General features: G+C 44.1%; 2 protein-coding genes across 2 annotated transcripts in view; one reads left to right on the forward strand and one right to left on the reverse strand.

The window, feature by feature from the left end:
• The window catches only part of SNTB1 (syntrophin beta 1), a 99,314-nt gene extending 98,360 nt beyond the window's left edge, over positions 1-954 (forward strand). Inside the window, exon 7 of the mRNA XM_053395372.1 lies at positions 584-954. Coding sequence (XP_053251347.1) covers positions 584-676 — 93 coding nt within the window. The 3' untranslated portion in view covers positions 677-954. The remainder of the gene's footprint in view (positions 1-583) is intronic.
• Positions 955-4,212: 3,258 nt separating this feature from the next.
• MTBP (MDM2 binding protein) overlaps positions 4,213-19,291 on the reverse strand; it is a 34,301-nt gene continuing 19,222 nt past the window's right edge. The window contains exons 15-22 of the mRNA XM_053395374.1: positions 16,787-16,874; positions 16,535-16,669; positions 13,878-13,973; positions 8,228-8,494; positions 7,391-7,640; positions 6,252-6,365; positions 4,893-4,958; positions 4,213-4,469 (exon numbers count right to left, since the gene is read on the reverse strand). Coding sequence (XP_053251349.1) covers positions 4,431-4,469; positions 4,893-4,958; positions 6,252-6,365; positions 7,391-7,640; positions 8,228-8,494; positions 13,878-13,973; positions 16,535-16,669; positions 16,787-16,874 — 1,055 coding nt within the window. The 3' untranslated portion in view covers positions 4,213-4,430. The remainder of the gene's footprint in view (positions 4,470-4,892; positions 4,959-6,251; positions 6,366-7,390; positions 7,641-8,227; positions 8,495-13,877; positions 13,974-16,534; positions 16,670-16,786; positions 16,875-19,291) is intronic.

Consider the following 19,291-nt stretch of genomic DNA (forward strand, 5'->3'; position numbering starts at 1 on the left):
AATGGGGATAGCTCAGCTAGGGGAATCCCATTTCTAAGCATACACTCATTTTCAGCTTAGGACAATTCATCTCCTCTTTATCCATAGTCAGATGGGCAAATGCTCCTACAAAGGGTAGGAGTCAATGTCCTACTGGAGGTGCACCTAAGGTTAGCTTCTCCCCCACCACCTTGCTCCAACTACCGAAAGATCAGCAAAAACAAGGATCAGCTTCATAGTTGGGAGAGAGAAGAGCTACATTTGACATATCCAGCCGTTGCTTTGCAGAATTGCTTTTTTACAGCCCTATTGACCACCTGTCTGATTTAGCCTGCTGCATTATCTACAACTACATCACTTTCAAAGTGATGCTTTCATTCTGGTTTTGAGCTTACTGTAAGGATACTGAGAACTCCCCCCCCCCCCCCCGCTCCATACGATCAAAAATAAAATTGTGGGTTGCATCGAAAGATCCCATTTCTGCTTACGGGACCATTCATTTTGTTAGCAAGGTACCTTCGGCCGCAACCCAGATTTCCTTCTGTGTACATCCTTTATATTGAGTCGACCCGCAGCTCATACTTCTTCTCTTTTCTGATTTCAGCAACTGGACCTTCACTCTTGTCCAAAGCCAATTGTGTTCGTCATTCATTCATTCCTTTCGGCCAAGATTACAAGACTTGGGTTGGTAGCATAAGCACAGTCTGAAGGAAGAATGGAGGAGCTGCCTGCACCATCTAAATGGCAAGGGACATCTCGGCAACAGCAGAAGCTGCTAGGGATAGATATATATAAATATTCTGCACAGGAGCAATGCCCAACGTTTGGACCAGCTACAAAAACGGAGCACAGAAAGGAGGAAGAGTTGCCGAGATGCCCGAGAGCAGGACATTTGCTTCGACTAACACACTGCAGAGGGAAACAAAACTGATGGCTTGTAAATAAAGGAAATAAATAAATAATTGAAGGAGTAAATAGCTTAATATTACAGCGTGGCATTTCCAGTATACATAACTATGCCTCTGGCAGTGCTAAGAGAGAAGTGGTTTTCAAACTGGGCTCTGAGAAACTGTGGGATGCCTCAGTTAGAAAATCAGCAATGTGAGAACAGCTCCCCTGAAGTCCACCATTTCCCCTGGCATCGCCCAGCCGCAGTGGAGCAACGGTCAACTTTAGGGTTCCCTCTCTGTTTATGTAGCATGACAACTACTGCCCACAGATGGCAGTCTTTGTGGACTGTGTCCCCAAACATCCGAGAAATCTGCAGCTCATTGTGGGTGAGGAGAATCGGTTGAACACAGATGTGGGCAGGGGTTCTGAGAGTATGCAGTTTGAAAACCACTGATGAGTGAAAATAAGGGCTAGGCAGATAGAAGATCTGGTGAAAAGTTGTCAAGATCTTGTGCACCGGTGGACTTTGTCTCCGCTGAGCCATCTTTCCGTTTTCAGAAAACTCCACTTTCCTGCCATTAATGCACCAGCCAGAGTGGTTTGCTTATCCAGACAAAGGTGGAAATGGTTTGGAAATCTAGTTCTCTGTGAACATTGCACAAAAGGGCACTATTCCCAGGTGGAGAGGTCAGACTGAGGCAGTGTTGCCAAGCCAGACCAGAGCAGGAGGAAACCTCAGAATTGTCCTTAAGTACTGTAGCTTAAGGGTTACAATGGCCACATGTAACATTCAGCTGTAGAAGCTGCTGTGCCCGTTCAATTAATAAATCCAAGCTAACTTTCGTAAAATGGTGTTGCTCAGTAATAACTTGTGGTGAGAGAAACAGCCTACATGAAATTATGTGATGCATTTCAAATCTTTTACTCTAAAGACATTGAAGGCAGCAAAGATGCTTCTGGAAGAATTTTCAGATGGGGAGGCTCATTTTGAATTGAGCTTCGGCTAAAGGTCCTTCAGTGGTGATGCTTTCTGCTGATAGGCTTCCCATGAGCCAAGGCGCAAGGGAAAGGTTCTTTAATTCCTTCCTTCCCAGCAACAATCTTTGGCAACCCTATATTATGCCATTTCACTCGCATTTGCTGGCTTCTTGACCCAAGTATAGATCTGAACAGCTGCGGTGTTCAGCAGCACTCGGGAGCAGCCAATTGCCATGGCAAAGTACCGTTTTATTGGGCTGGAGCAGACCCAGGGAAGCGGGTGGACTTAATTCAGTCATAACTAACTTGTCCATTGATGTCAATGGGTCTCCTCTGAGTATGACTTGGTTGGATATGACCCACAAAGAATCCTGCTTGAAGGCAGTCTTCCAAATGCATCAACACTAAAACCCTCTCTTGTACACACACACACACACACACAGAGGCAGAAAATGTGATCGGGAGACCCTGAGCTGGCGGCTTTCAGTATAACAATTATCCTTATTATTCATGCTTCCTGGAACACTGCTCATTTTTTCGATGTTGATTCCCTCTGACAGACAAAAGGGAGCTCAGTTGTGTTTCATTTTAATTGTGTTCCCTGGAAGTGGGACACGGCAACAAAATCTCTTTTTAGAGTTATTTTTGTACATGGGGGGGAAATACATTGTTTTATATACAGAAGATACCAAACGGGATCCGTATTACGGTGCAGATCTTAACCATGCCTAACGGAACAAATGTTGCTAAGCCCATCATGCACTTAACTTCATCCAGAACTGAGCATTAAGCCAGAGTTTCCTAACCAGGGTTTGAAGCTAATAATAAAACCCTGAGTATTAATAACAGCTATGCCTGATACTGGTGTAATTGTTATTGATGGTAAATGCAGGCATGGTGCAGGCAGGGGAGGGAAAGTACTGAAGCCCTTGAGAAGAGAGGGATATGATAATAGCGGTCTTCCATAAAGAGGTCTAACAACCCCTTTCTGTCAATGTAGTATTTCTCTGATCTAGAGCCCCATGTGCGCACAGAAGACTCTATGGGCTTCCATGTTTCACTTGAATGGACTTAGGAGTGGAATTCATCCAGGGGTAGATCTCGTTCCTGCATTTAAAGCATAGGAACACCTTTGCAGGTAAGAGATCTCCGTAAGTGGAATAAGGGTGTCAATGTCAGTTGAAGGATGATAGAGGGATATGTGAGGCTGGGCTGGATTTTTTTCTTTTTGTGAAAAATAAAGGAACATGCAAACATACAGATGGAGAGCCATCAATCCATGCACTTGCCAACGTCACGCAAAATACAAGTCCTTCGTTCAATACAACTGAAATTGCAAAGGGAGAGCGTTTACGGATTTGAATGACAGAAAATAACCCAGAATTACTGTGTATTGTAGGGAAAGTAAATGCATGTGTAAATTATACTGTCCTTAAACACTTTTTAAAAAATCACTGGAATGTTAAAGATATACCTTCATTGTAAATAATCAGAATTTATCTATTAGTTATCAATTAATAAATAACACAGTATGTCATGTAATTTACGGTGCTCAGATTACAATATAAAGAATAAGCGAATAGTTTGCAAAGAGAAAAAAATGTTATATATTTATAGACAAATTAAATACAGATTTTGGATCGACTCATATTTGGTTGGAGTTGATAGAACAAATTATACGGCGCTACTCAAGATTTGTAAGAATTTAGTTTAAAATATTTATATTTTAGAGGAAAAAATACTATATTTAATAAAAAATTCATTTACTGGAGTTTTTGTGGGGTTATATTTTATATGGGAAGAACAGAATGCTCTGAGAAAGCATTATAGTTACATTCAGCTTGATTAACCCCAATGGAATTTCTACAACTGAGTTTTGGCTTGATAGCAGCAATTATTGAGCTAAGTCTCCTTTTACAATTATCTCCCTTGAATCTTCTGAAACTGGTTGAAACTTACTGTGCACATTTTTGCTTTGACTGACGCATTCTGGTTCATCATGGTTCATCTATGGGGGTCAGTGGTCAGGTCTAGAGGAAGAATATTCCTCCTGGTGGCCTTTTGGTTCAGGGTTTTTCAACAAAAGACACTGTTCTTGACACTTAATTTGTTATCAAGCGCAAGAGGGTTTTGTCTATCTTGTAAAACTTTTATGGCTAGTTGGTTAACCACAAGGAAGGTACTCGCAGAGTTATGCGTCTAGTAAATCAGGCAAACAGGAAAAGAAGAGAACACTGTCAACCACTTAGAAACCTGGTTTTTATTTTCTAAATAAAAAAGCTGTACAAGCCGCAAATATAAAAAAAGCCTAGAAGATTTGATTGTGTTATTTATACAGTTGGAAATAATAATTGTGTGTGTGTGTGTATATATATATATATATACACAGAGAGAGATATATACACATAAGGCTCAATTCAAAGCCATTTTTTAAATGTCAGAGATATTTCAGGGTATTACACTGCAGGAATCACTGGTTTTAGGGACTTCCACAATGTAACAAGGCACTCCCACGCTGTCCTTTTAATGTGCTGTGCTTGCTCAAAATTGCCATCCTGGAATAGCAATGGTTTTAGCACATGTCATTTCTCCTTGCTCTTGTCTAAAACCCATTCAATGACCTGTAAACACATCCCAAGAAATGCACTTAGAATTAAAAATGAACATAAAGAGGTGTAAAATGATGCAATACAGAAATGTTGAATCTAATTAATACTGGGGCAGTTCTTTATAATTCAAGGATCTTCAAACAAAATGATAGCCAACAACTCTTACCAAACTCTGAATTCGCAAAACAAAGGCAGATATTCTGCTGGGCAAACAAACCATTTTACAGGTCACATTCCACAAATTAATACTAAGGGGACAATTTGGTCATCTTACAGACTCATCCAGCAGCCCAATGAAGCCGCTATTTGAGGCAATTCAATCTAGATAACCCTGAGAACCACTTTGATAAGCCAAGCCAAGCCTCAGTACTATTTGTAATATTCTCCAGTACAAAAAACATAATCTGGACACATGCACAGGTAAGAGAATCTCACCTGTTTAACATTGCTGGTTGCAGCTTTCTTCATTTCATCAAATAGTCCCCTAGATGTTTTCAGATCCTAAATAAGAACCATATTGCATCACAAGCGGAAACCTTAATGGATCGCAGTGTTAGATTTAGGGTTAGCAAGAAGGAATAGATGTATTAATATTCTGGAAAACAAAGCACTACAGTAACACCAAAATGCATAAACTTTAATGGATGATAGCTAGCCTGTAGTTCATAAAAGCTTATGCCATAATAAATGAGTTACTTTTTAAGGTGATACAAGCCTCTTTGATTATTTTTTTTATTGCAAAGAAACTAACACAGCTATCCCACTGAAAATGGCAACAAATGGTAGTAAAAGCTGTACTGAACATTTCCTAATTTTGATATTCCACTGCCAAACGAACTAGTAAAATTAAAATTAAAAATCCCCAATGCTCAGTGTTTTTATTTCTTTTTACTCCCCTGGCTAGTGAGTCCTCTTAGAATATTTTTGTATCTTGTCTTTGCACTCCTCTCATTTGTCCACATTGCTATTGAAGCCAATTTGCTATTTCAACCCCCAGATTTTGTGTGTGAGCATTCCTGAAATCATTGTGCCAGGTGCGGTGTTGTGATGCAACGTGGGTCACCTATGCAATGAAACACTAGCATGGGCAAATGGGGCAGAGCAGGGCTGAGGACTGTTAAGAGCACAGGTGGAGGAAAATGGCACAGAGGATAGTATTCAAGCAATGTGAATTTGATTGCAGCAAGTGCCCAGAAACCGCCACTTTAATAGAATGAAAAAGGACACCGAACAAGGCACTTTGGATCATCCCTATCAGAAGTGCGTAATACTCTTAATCTCAGGGTGCCTTCCAACTCTACAATTCTATGATTCTAAGTCGATAAAAAGAAGGCCAGTTTGAGGGCAGAATACCGTACTTTTCCGTGTATAAGACTTGGCTCTTTTCTTTAAAAATAATGCTAAAAAGTGGGGGTCGTCTTATGCATGGATAGTGCATAGGGTGGACGTTTGATTGGTTGCTGCTGTGGCTGTCAGCAGCTATTGGGCGTGTTATTGGTTGCTGCGTTGGTGTTGATAGGCTGGTGTTGATAGGCTGGTGCTGTGGCAATCAGGCAGGTGATTGGCAGATTCTGCAGATTCTTGGATGCATGCGGGTGAGCGATTTTTAGCTCCCCCCCCCAAAAAACCTGAACAACTCTGTGCCATCTCCCTCCATTTTTAAAATTTGAGTTCCCAAATTTCTTATACATGGAAAAGTACGGTAAATCACACAGGCCACTCTTCCTTGTCAACATATCAAACCATAACACAATCACACACTGTTCTGCGCATGTGGAAGCTGGAGAAAAGTACCTTTAGATAATACTTGGATATCTCAAAGAGACGCTGGCTGCACGCCGCAAAGCATTTGTGATCTTCAGCAATGCCGTGCTCCTTGAGGGTTTTCGCCACCACCTCCTTCAGCATCTTGAAGAAAAGCATTGGCAATGGATTGCACTTCTGAGGCCCAACACCCCACACACCCCACTTTCAAATCCACATTTTTTATCGGAGCAAAACCATGCTACTAACGAAGGGGCCTGGGCACCAGCATTTCTCAGCTCAGCCCTGCTATATAGTCAGTGCCTGCAGCATTTCACAGGTAACACATCTAAGCAAAATTTAGGCTCAAAAGGAAGCTGCAAAGATCAAAGCTGCCTGATGAATATAAACTGTACGTTGCATGTGGACACCTACACACATTTTGCTGCAATCGTATCTTTGCAGGCTTAGGTGCCAGACTAAAACATGATAGACGTCCCAGTGAAAGATGTAATTATGACGTGACCCCCTCATGCTAGAGCAAGTAACAAAACTTGTTCCGATTCTTTTTTTATTTGAACAAGCAAACAGATCGCTTTTTTACCTACTTCACAGGAATATAAATAAAATATTCATATTGTCCTTTGAAGATGAAACACTAGCTGCTAGGCATTAAAAAAATAAAAAAATATATCACATACACACACAACATCCTTGTTTGGATTTTTATTTAGTTGTTGTTGTTTTATCCTCTTTTAATGTCTCTTCCCCCCCTTTGACTAATTACTTAAGCTGACAGTTCCCTGTGCTGAAACTATTTTCCATCTAGGGATAAAATGGATATTGTCTCCTGCTGCCTAAGTGCATAAACAAGCATTTCCCAGAGCTTAAGAAACTGTGCCCTAACTCTGTAATATGAACTATTTATAATGCGGTGCTATTGCTCACCGCTCAGAACAAAACTAAAATACACATATCCTTGGGGCATGTGCAGAGTACGAGTGGAACTGAGTTTCTTGGCAACAGGAGCAGCATGGGAATTTGAAGAAGAGACTCAAAAGTCTGGCTAAAGAGGATGGCAAGTAATTTGTTAAATTTATGGCTCAAATCTTCGCCCTGCCTTATTCAATCTAGGGACAGCAAAAGCAAAGACAGAACTTCATTTTTAGCTATCCGGAAAAGTAATTTACCCGTGTATGCTTCTGAGATCTCGATTCCCTTGTGGGCTTCAATGTTTCTGCCTTTCCCCCACACCTCTGGCTTGCTGAGCTGCTCTTTAGGGCTGCTTTATGCATCCGACTGTGAGACTGTTTCACAGCTACCGAAGGCAGAGAGACTGAAATCTCCTGGCATTGCCTTGTGACAACTCCTGAATGGCGACTCCCGCTGCTTCCGCTTGCCTGGGACAAGAGAGAATCTGTGCTTTCAGATTTCCGCAACCTGGAAAGAGTTGAGGGAACAAAACAGATGTTAAGATTATTCTGTTCTGTGCACGGCTCAATTTGTCATTAAAACACCTCAGATCGTGTCAGACGCCAGCAATTAGAAATTATCCATCTGAAACAAGAGAGAAAACATAACACATTTCTGCATCTGATCTTTCATCCAATCTGGCAGTGAGTTCTCTAAACAGAACCAGTTTGGTGGGGCGTGACCCTCACTCAGCATCTTGCATCACGCAGCCCTATGGAGCTTAAGCAAAAATGCCTTCGGGTCCTGTTTCAACATATTCAAAGCTAACGAAAGGTTATCGCACAGGAAAAATAAGGCAGGGAGGGAGGAATTAGCAAAAGAGGATTAAGACTATCTGAACATTATGCCACAGAAATCTCTTCGGAATGAAAAGAGAGCTGAATTTACACATACTCAAAATATCTCACTTTTTTTAAAAAAAAGTGTAGCATATTACCACTAGCATAGCTGGGGTTGGGGGTGCACTGGGGGGCCACTTACCACTTGGGGGGGCAGCGCCTGCAGTACACCCAAGCCCGAATGCCTGAGCAGCTAGCTACACCACTGCATATTACCTCTTGTTGGGATGAAAGCTGTCCAGGTCCTTTGATCTGTGTTTCAACCTAGATGCCTCTGTTTGCAGCTCCCTCTGCAAAGATTCCCCATCGGGGACACTCCCGGGCTCTGACAAAACCGCAGGAGATGGCAGAGGGCTCAATGTACAGGGCACGGGACAGGACTCCTTTGTGCAGGTGGTCTGCGTTTCGTAACGGATAAGGCGAGTCTGAAGTTCAGCAAACGCCACGTCTCTCTCCAAAGCTCTCCTGTTGTCCAGGCAGTATCTAAAGCGAAACATGAAACAGCTTCAGAAGCCTGAGAGGAGCACTGCAGAAGAACGGAGGTGTTTTCCTAATTAAGGGATAACTTAGTACCCCTTGTTTACGTTTCGGTATGAGAATGTCTCCCCTTATCTGAATTGCTAGTGAACCTCTGAAAAGGTCCTCCTGCAGTCTGCTATGATACGGGACAAAAACTGGCCTCATGGATCAAACCGCCTTCCACCACACCTCAACCCACAATTCGCTGGCATCAAAAAGAATGCTGTTTGTATATCCTATGCGTGCTTACTCAAAAGTAGGTCCCACTAGGCTCCATGGAGCTAACTTCCTAGTCAGTGGGTTTAGGATTCCAGCCTAAAAGAAGCCAGATGGTTTACAACTGTTCTCTTCCTCAGCATGTGTCAGAGGCTCAGGAGCAGAAGCACAGGGGAGAGAGCAAATAGAGAGCGGAGGAGAGGAATCCGAGGGGAGCGTAGGGGAATATGACAGTGACCCGAGAGATTCCATGAGCTTCTCCAGCGAATCAGAAGATTCCCAGAAGGGGGCGCCTATGGTAAGGGCGAGGGGGGTCCCAGGGGGGACGCACCAGAAACAAGGGACCAGCGGGGACTCCCAAGGGAGCAGCGGAGGATCAGGACCAGTTCCCCCACCAGAGCACAGTGGGGGGAAGAGTCGCATGAGTCAGGACCAGCCTCTCCTCCAGCGGGGAGAGAAGATGAGTCAGGGATAACCACGCCCCCATCGGAAAGTGGGGAAAAGGAGGGAAGGTCAGGTCCAGCTAGCCTCCCCGAAGGAGGGAGCAGTGACACAAGTGTAACGGTCAGAAGGAAAGTGGGAGGCTGCGCGCGCGCGCGCCAAGTTCAAATGTGCAGGAGCGCGGGACAGCAGAAGACCCGGATTGGGAGCCAGGTCCAAAAGCCCGAAAGAGGGAGGGGGAAGAGTCAGGGGACTCAGCGTCAGAGGAGTCTAGGAAGAGTGAGACTCCGACTAGCAGGCGGACCCAGAGAAGGAAGGAACAGAGGAAGAGGTGGAGTAAGGCTAGAATCTTAAACTGGTGTCAGGGGGGAGGAGATTCAGATGGAGCTTCGGCGGTCTAAGGTACAGACGTAGCGTTGCACGCTGCGCGTGAGGAAGTGAAACTGAACTTCAATAAAGACTTTTTTACTAAAGAAAGAAGCAGCGTTGGTCTTGTGTGAGCTGGGACCTTGGGCAGCGCTGACAGCATGTTTCCAGCAATGCTGTAACGAAGTTGTTGTTTTGCTGTGTTATTATGAAATTGTCTTTGTAGTGTTTGTTTGAAATGCACCCTGGTTTCTTCGTTGTAAGCTGCTTTGAGCATGGTGTGTGTGTGTGTGTGCAGCATACAAATAAAATGAAGGAATGGATATTCCATCTATCAGGTAATCCCCAGTTTGAACCCGTATCTGCCATGAATGAACTCATCAGGTGGCCTTATGCAAGCCTCTGTCTCTTGGCGTCAGTCCTCCCCATCTGTAAAATGGGGGATAGTAATGGCAGATCCTGAAGCTGAGGCTCCAATACTTTGGCCACCTCATGAGAAGACTCCCTGGAAAAGACCCTGATGTTGGAAAAGATGGAGGGCAAGGAGAAGGGGATGACAGAGGACCAGATGTTTGGACAGTGTTCTTGAAGCTACCAGCATGAGTTTGACCAAACTGCAGGAGGCAGTGGAAGACAGGAGTGCCTGGCGTGCTCTGGTCCATGGGGTCACGAAGAGTTGGACACGACTAAACGACTAAACAACAACAACAATGACTTGCCTTAACAGTGATGCTGCAAGGCTTACAACTAGCTATTCGTAAATGCTCCGCATGCCTTATACAACAGTATTATTAAGTATTATCCCTCAGAGAATTGTTTTAAAGACTCACTCAGATGAGGAGATGGCATGTGTGTGATGACAGCTATTGTGGAATCCCATACCGAGGCGAAACAAGGTCCTTCTACAAATATTTGCTGCCAACAGGCCAGGATGAATCAATCTCAGAGCACAAAGCAATCTCAGATATAGCAATCAATGGAGCACATCCACATATGGATTAGAAGAGTCCTGCTGGTTTAGACAAGTGGCAAGCATTCTGAGTCCAAAAGTGACTGACCAGATACCTCCAAGAAGTGCACAAATAGGACCCAAGGGCAATAACCATTCTCTGATCATTTGTTCTCTCAACAGGGAGGTTCAATTTGGCCTAAAAGCATATACTTTCCACTTTAGCAGATAAGATGGGTGGGATTGGCTTGCCTGACAATTCAATCAACATGGAGGCACATGGCTATTATAATTATCTGAGGACCAGTACATCGCGCTTCCACCAGACTGTCAGGACAAATCAAGTCATTTTCTGTTACCAAGATAATATTGTCATACATAGCCTGAAGTCTATTCCCTCCTCTAAAAAGAGAGTTTTTAATCAACGTAAGTAATGAATTCAATTTTGCCACTAGAAACAAGCTCATTATCTGATAAGACAAAAAAACTTACTGCTTATCCATTTCATGGTATTTTGAGTTTCCTTGTTTGTATTCTGAGTTAAGCTTTGCTGCCCATTCTACAGAGCTGACATATTAATTTATCCTGAGTAATGCTGTCACTTTGCTCACTCTTTTTATGCCAACATCTTCCTCTCCTTCTCCCCCCCCCCCCCACAATCCAGCTGTGTCTGATCATTCATGACAATGGGAAAAAGTTATGCAAATTGGTTTTGATCACGCGCAGCACCAAAGAAACGTAAAAAAAAAATCAAGAAATTCCAAACTGCCTTTTTTTTGTACACAATCCCACTAAAATGTTCGGGTGCTAATAAGCATTCCACAATTTGCTGAAGATGGTGTTTGGCTCTCCCACCCCATACCAGCCACGACGCACTTTGCACCTCTGGTTCTCGTCGCTAAATTGTCAATACCACTGCCATCATAGAACACTAAACAGTAAAATTAAATGGATTTCATAAAGTAATGGAAAAACAGCTGACATCACTTTCCAAAATACACAAACACACACACACACACACAGAGAGAGGGGGGGGGCAGACAAGAGAGAGAAAATGCTACAAGTCCCAGACACCAAATAATAATAATAATAAAAATTTATTTATACCCCGGCCATCTGGCTGGGTTTCCCCATCCACTCTGGGCAGCTCCCAACAGAATATTAAAAACACGATAAAACCAAACATTAAAAACTTCCCTAAACAGGGCTGCCTTCAGATGTCTTCTAAAAGTCAGGTAGTTATTTATTTCCTTGACATCTGATGGGAGGGCGTTCCACAGGGCGGGCGCCACCACCGAGAAGGCCCTCTGCCTGGTTCCCTCTAGCCTCACTTCAGTGTATGGCCTGAACGATGAGGCTGGAGATGCTCCTTCAGGTATACTGGGTGTAATCCAAAAGGATTACAAGCCCTATTGAACTCTGGAACAGATACAGCGCCCTGGGATGAACATCCAAAAGCAAAACATTTGACCAGCAACAGTCAATGCAGTGACGCCCAGTTGCTGTCGACAGTAGCTTCCACTGGGAATTGTAGTTCACAAATCCTGGAGGGCACCAAGATTGACTACTCCTGAATTTGAGTTTAGGTCTCATCATGCAAATAAAATAGAGGAGAGCAAGTTAACACCTAATGCCATGGGATCTGCACAGCTACAGTGCTATGGAAGTCTATTTGGAATTATGGAAGATGTGGTTTTGTTGCTTACCCCAAACTGCCTCTTTCATTTGTATTCAGCTACTGAAAAGAGCTTCTGTAAGAAACTAATGCTGCTTCTCAGTATGCACGTTGCGCTTCCCAACCCTTCAAAGTGTTTAACGATCAATGACAACCACCAACTTAGTCCATGAAAGCTTAGGGAAAGTCCTTTGAAGTAGATACTAAACCGTCTGAAGCAGCCTGTTCTACTTAATTCTTCCTCTATTTCATACTTCAATAAGGCAGGCAATCATCACAACAGACCAACTTCTCCAGGACAAAGGGATTAAGGACTAAACTTCACCCATTCATACTCGGGACTTCTCGGGTAAGGTGGGCATTTTTCAGGGAGAAGAGCAGAAATACAATGGCTCTAATAAGACGTTCTTGGAATGTTCCACCACTGCTACTATGCATTGGGCGTTCTTGAGATTTACCTTCATCCTCACAGTGGAAACTAAAACAAGCACAGGGCACTGTGGGATTCCCAGAAAGGAATCCACTTTGGACATTCTTGTGCCATACTAGATACCCAGTGAGCAGTCTGATAAATTCAGATCATTTCCCACTAGTAAGATAGAGCCATCTTTTTCTCCCCCCCCTCTAAATTTTTATTAGAATTTTATTTACAACATAACATACACTCCCACCCCAATACACAAATCCACCCTCATTAAACGTGAACATAACATACAGTGAGCATAACATACAATACAAATAACCAAATAAAAGGCTTCTTTTATCCTGTATTTACTTCTTATAAACTGTTTCCTTTATGAATAATTATTAAGATTTTTCTAATTACAACTTAAATATCCGCAAAGTCTCCTGCAGACATTAATCAAAACAAGTCCAGGTATATATTTTAGGGCACTGTTTTGTGAAGTATTCTCTGCATTTCCCCCATGCTTTTTGAAACTTTTGTCTAGTGTGATCTCTAATTGCCTCTGTTAATCTAGCCAGTTCAATATACTCTTTACAGTTTGAGTTAGAGCCATCTTCATGCCAAATAGGGTACACTACACTAGACTCTATGACACCCACTGTGATAAAACTATCCGAGAGCTTTCTCTAGTGTAAAGAACATGGTCAACCTGCTACTTCTAAAGAAAATGGTGGTTGCTCCTATGTTATCTGATAGGGGCCCCGTTTCCAAGCATAGAATGATTCAAAAACGCCAGAAGCCCAGGACAGCTGTGCTTCCCATTGCAGGATCCAGATGTAGCATAAATACACAGCAGCCTCTGTGAGTATGCAGCGCTGCTGTTAGAGGAGTCTCAGCCCATCACTGGGCTCAATATCCTTTAATGTAGGCATCGCAGCATATATTCTCTGTTCCAAGGCCTCCTCCGCTGTCTACCTCCCATCCTGGCATAATAGAACCGCAGACTTAATTCACGGGCTGTCAGCAATTTTCCTTATTGCTTTGATTTGAAAGTGAAAAGTTACTGTCATAACATCTTAAGCACCCATTACCATAAAAACGTATAACTATTCAAATCAAAGGCGTAACGCTTTCATTCCAGACAATTAATTATTGCAAGATGCTAGCAAATTCAAATGATGCTTCCACTTGCATAATAATAAGACCAAATGTGAAGTGTGTGTGTACATTGGATTTACACTGAGTAAGAGGACCGAGTGAACAGTTTACATCACTCACTTATAAAGGAACTTACTCGAGACCGTGATAATGGCAGCCGGCAGCCTTTTCAAAGGGCAAGCTTCTGAGTTTTCGAGGAGTCAGTTCTGGCGTCAGAAGGAAAGTATTTTCACTGAACAGGGTGGGGAGGGAGAAAGAAGTGATTTTAATTTGCAGCTATGGCTTATTTATAGAACGGACGATAACTTTTTTACAGGAAGAACAGCAACTGTCTGCCACATTGGCACCATATTATTAAATTACACTGGCACAGTTAAACCTCAATTCATAGTATGCAACAGGGGTGGGGAACCTACAGCCCATAGCCCAATCTTGGCCCGTGAGGCCGTTTTCCCCAAACCACACCCACCTTTCAACCGGTGGGTGTCACTTATGCTGTCAGCTAGCGGGTGGGAAGGTGGGGTTCAATTCTGCATTGGTCCTGGGTGCCTGGCTCCCAGCAGGTAACAGGCATGCACAGACAAAGGGGGAGGAGTTAACACCCAATTGACAGCTGACAAGCCAGGGTTTAATCCTGCTCAGTTTAGCTGTGCGCCCCTGTTCCCAACAGAAAACAGGCACGCACAGCCAAACAAAGAAAGCAACCCCCCCTGCAACTATAGGCTATTTGAGAGAAAGAGACTTCCTCACCACACCCCATGCCACCCCACCCAAGCCAATGCTTGGAAAAAAACTTAGAGCTTGCAAAGTGCTTGTTTCTGCACTCGCTCTGGGAGAGAGTGCCAAAATAAGCATGCCTTACAGGCTTTCTTGGGCTATGTGTGCCTATTTCCAGCAGGGAACAAGTGTGCACAGATAATGCAGCAGGAAATAAATAATAATAATAGTAATAGTAATAGTAATAGTAATAGTAATAATAATAATAATAATAATAATAATAATAATGGGATGCGGGTGGTGCTGTGGGTAAAAGCCTCAGCGCCTAGGACTTGCCGATCCAAAGGTCGGCGGTTCGAATCCCCGCTCCCGTCTTTCGGTCCCAGCGCCTGCCAACCTAGCAGTTCGAAAGCACCCCCGGGTGCAAGTAGATAAATAGGGACCGCTTACTAGCGGGAAGATAAACGGCGTTCCGTGTGCTGCGCTGGCTCGCCAGAGGCAGCTTGTCACGCTGGCCACGTGACCCGGAAGTGTCTTCGGACAGCGCTGGCTCCCGGCCTATAGAGTGAGATGAGCACACAACCCTAGAGTCTATCAAGACTGGCCTGTACGGGCAGGGGTACCTTTACCTTTACCTTTAATAATAATAATAATAATTTATTATTTGTACCCCGCCCATCTGGCTGGGTTTCCCCAGCCACTCTGGGCGGCTTCCAACAAAGATTAAAAATACATTAGAATGTCACACATTAAAAACTTCCCTGCCTTCAGATGGCTTCTAAATGTCAGGTAGTTGTTTATCTCTTTGACATCTGATGGGAGGGCGTTCCACAGGGCGGGTGCCACTACCGAGAAGGCCCTCTGCCTGGTTCCCTGTAGCTTTGCTTCTCGCAGTGAGGGAACCGCCCGAAGGCCCTCGGCGCTGGACCTCAGCATCCAGGCTGAATGATGGGGGTGGAGACGCTCCTTCAGGTATACAGGACTGAGGCCATTTAGGGCTTTAAAGGTCAACACGAACACTTTGAATTGTGCTTGGAAACATACTGGGAGCCAATGTAGGTCTTTCAAGACTGGTGTTATGTGGTCTCGGCAGCTGCTCCCAGTCCCCAGTCTAGCTGCCGCAAAGAAATCAACCAAATACCACTTTTTTGGTAACTCATTGGATTAGTTGTAGTTTCCAGGTCACCTCCAAAGGTAGCCAAGTAGAGCGCATTGTAGTAGTCCAAGCGGGAGATAACTAGAGCATGCACCACTCTGGCGAGACAGTCTGCGGTAGGGTCTCAGTCTGTGTACCAGATAGAGCTGGTAGACAGCTGCCCTGGATACAGAATTGACCTGTGCCTCCATGGACAGCTGTGAGTCCAAAATGACTCTCAGGCTGCGCACCTGGTCCTTCAGGGGCAAAGTTATCCCATTCAGGACCAGGGAGTCCTCCACACCTGCGCACCCCTGTCCCCCAAGAACAGTACTTCTGTCTTGTCAGGATTCAACCTGCTGGTCAGCTGACAAACAGCTGGGTGAAATCCTGATCAGTTTGGCTGTGTGCACTTGTTCCCAGCAGAAAGCAGGCAAGCACAGCCTGAAAAATGCAGGCTTCATATTCCCTGCTCCCTTCAGGGGGAGGGGAGGGAAAAAAGCGCTTTGCCAGTCCTGCGCTGAGCACTTCCAAACTGCAATGCCCCTTGCGCTGCAGTTCCCAAGAGCCTGACGGGCAGCTGGCATGTGGAAGCCCATGCAAGGGATTTTGACAAATGGTTGGGGCAACCCAACTCTCAAAGGATGCCAGGTGATTGACAGGTGGGCAGCCCCACCTCCTGTCAAACTTGCGCCCCCCCCCCAACAATCCTGATAAGAAAATGGTCTATGGAGCTGAAAAGATTCCCCACCCCTGTCCCGTTATTGATTTTGCAGGTGTGGTGCACACCTTCAGCAGCGGAGAAATTACTATTAGGCACCTGAAGGAGGTATTAGAAAAAACATCTCTCATAGATTCCAAAAGGCAATCCCAGCCTTCAGGATTACCATCTTAAAGAATGAACTATTCAACAGTGTGTTGTATTCCTAACAAGGCCTTGCCTCTTTTGAACGTGTAAAGGCTGCAGATCCCCAATGGGCAGGCCTTCTGGGGTGAAATACTTCAGCAGCTCTTTGGCATCAAGTGATATCGCAGGGCCCTTTTGGCCTTCTTTACGGGCAAGTAATTCAGAAACCCTGGAGAGGGAAACAAAACAGATGAACAAAAATCACTAACTACACCGATAGCTGATGTTGAATAGGCAGTGCGGTTTATAAAAAAAACTGCCAACATTTAAGCCATGTTAATGTTACCTGGCTTTTCGTTTAATTTTTTCAGTGCTTTCCAAGTTCTGCAGGACATTTCTTTCTGGCCACTTCAAAGGATTTGAATCTTTCAGCTCTAAATGTGAGACGTTGGAGGTGGGGGAAAGGAGGTGGGGAGGAGGAATAAAGTCAAAACAATACCATAACCCACTGCAAAATCTAGATGTGGCATAGAATCTACCAGCTTACCGTTATACCTCATGGGAGTCCTGTATAACTCAAAAGTCTGCATTTTTCTAAGCGTTTTGTACAGATTCTGCAACGCCTGTGGCAACTACTGCCTACACCATTATAATGAATCCTATTAGCTCTGACTGTACTTTGCAGCATCAACAAAAGCAAACAGCTGGAATGATCAACGATGAGCGTTAGAACATAGCAAGATCAGAAAAGCATCTTAAAATATTAACTTTTGTCTAAAACATGTGCTGTGCATTTCGCTTTATGCATTTTGTACAGTGGTACCTCGGTACAGTGGTACCTGCCAACCTAGCAGTTCGAAAGCACGTCAAAGTGCAAGTAGATAAATAGGTACCACTCCGGCGGGAAGGTAAACGGCATTTCCATGTGCTGCTCTGGTTCGCCAGAAGCGGTTTAGTCATCATCATCAACCTTTTATTCGACCGTCAGTTAGAAAAAAGTACATTTGTCACTACACAGTTAAAACATCCAGGAAGATTTTAGAACTTAGCCAACACTAACATGGGCTAAACAGATAGCCCCATATCAATACAGTCAATTATAGTCTTGCGACGCTTAAAAGCTAAAAAAAGAAATTTGGCCACCAAGGAAGGTATAGCTCTAGTGACATTATTCAGCAAGTGTAAAACCTGGTTTTCTCCGGGTAGGAAGCTAAATTGACATAGGTGTGGGTCTATAAAATTTTGTCTAAGCTCTGCATAAGACGGGCAAGTCAAGAGAATGTGTTTGGTGGACTCAACCACACCCATGGCACAATGACAGGTTCTCTGGGCGTATGGTACTCCCCTGTACCTTCCCCACAATATCGCAGAGTCAAGGACATTTAATCTAGCCGCTGTAAGAAGTCTGCGGTATTCAACATAGTGGATTTCTGCAAGGTAGGGGGCTGGTATGGTCCGATAAATCTGGTCCCCTAGGAACATCCCTGGTTTTACCAGGGCTATGTCCTCTTGTCTGGCAACGTCACTCAGTCTCCGGGAGATCACAGCTCTAGCTTGATTGTACGTCATAGACTCAAAGTAAAGGTGAGACAATCCGCAGGATTGAACCTCGTTAATGACCTCCCTTTCCCACGATGATTGGAAATCGTCCCTCAATATCAAGGGGGCAATACCCACTGGTTTAAAACAAAGCTTGAGCCATAGCCAGAGCTTCGTCTTCAAGGCCACATACCGTAGAGCTTGCCAGCCGACCTCTAATCTCATAACCGCACCCGCTACCGAGGGGGGAATCCTAAGGATGGCTCTAAGGAATCGCGTTTGGATAGAATCCAGTTTCAAAAAATCCCTACGGGAGCCTAAAGAGATGCCCACCAAAAGAAGGGGGAGGACTTTCATTTGAAAGAGTCTCAAAGCTATCTTCACTGATTGAGCCTGATTCTTAGCATATAGAGATCTAATCTGGATGGCTGCTTTAGATGCATTAGTTGTTATATAGTCTCTATGGGCCAGAAAAGACCTATCTGACCGTATTACTTGTCCCAGATATTTAAAGCAGTTAACCTGCTCTAGGGGGATCCCGTTCATCGACCATCGATGGAGTCTCGGTCGGGCAGAGAAGACCATGATCTTGGTCTTAGCATAGTTGGGTTGGAGCTCATGCTGATCACAGTATTCATGTAGAGCTTGCAACATTCTCCTCAGTCCAATAGGGGATCTGGCAAGAAGTGCGGCGTCATCCGCATACAGAAGAACATTCAGAGATCGGCCTGCTAATTTGGGGGGGGTGGAAAGCATCATTGGCCATGTGAGTCACCAGTGAGTTAATGTAAAAGCTAAACAATGCTGGGGCCAATAGACAACCCTGTCTTACCCCTCTGGTGGTGGTAACAGGGTTGGAGACTAGGCCTTTATTGTCTAGCCTGATTCTCAGAAAGGTGTTTGTATGGAGGCTGATAATCAGATGAAGGAGACGACGATCGATCTTTGTAGCAGCCAGTTTTGTCCATAGCTGCTTTCTAGAGATTCGATCAAATGCCTGCTTAAGGTCAATAAAAGCCACATGAAGAACCTTTGGGGCTTTGCCGGCATACTTCTCCGCCAGGTGATTCAAGGTTAATATTTGGTCTGTGGTAGATCTTCCAGGGCGAAAACCCGCCTGTTCATCGGCAATGATATTGTCGTCCTCCATCCATTTCGATAGTTTGTTTAGCAGGTACCCCGAGTAAATCTTCCCAATGACATTTAGCAAGCTGATTGGCCTAAAGTTGCTCGGCTCTGTACGTGGGCCTTTCTTATATATTAATACAATCAACGCAGAGCTCCAGCTTGAGGGAAATTTTGCTGTTTTGTT

The sequence above is a fragment of the Podarcis raffonei genome, chromosome 7, assembly GCF_027172205.1.
Source record: "Podarcis raffonei isolate rPodRaf1 chromosome 7, rPodRaf1.pri, whole genome shotgun sequence".
NCBI classification, from domain to species: Eukaryota; Metazoa; Chordata; class Lepidosauria; order Squamata; family Lacertidae; genus Podarcis; species Podarcis raffonei.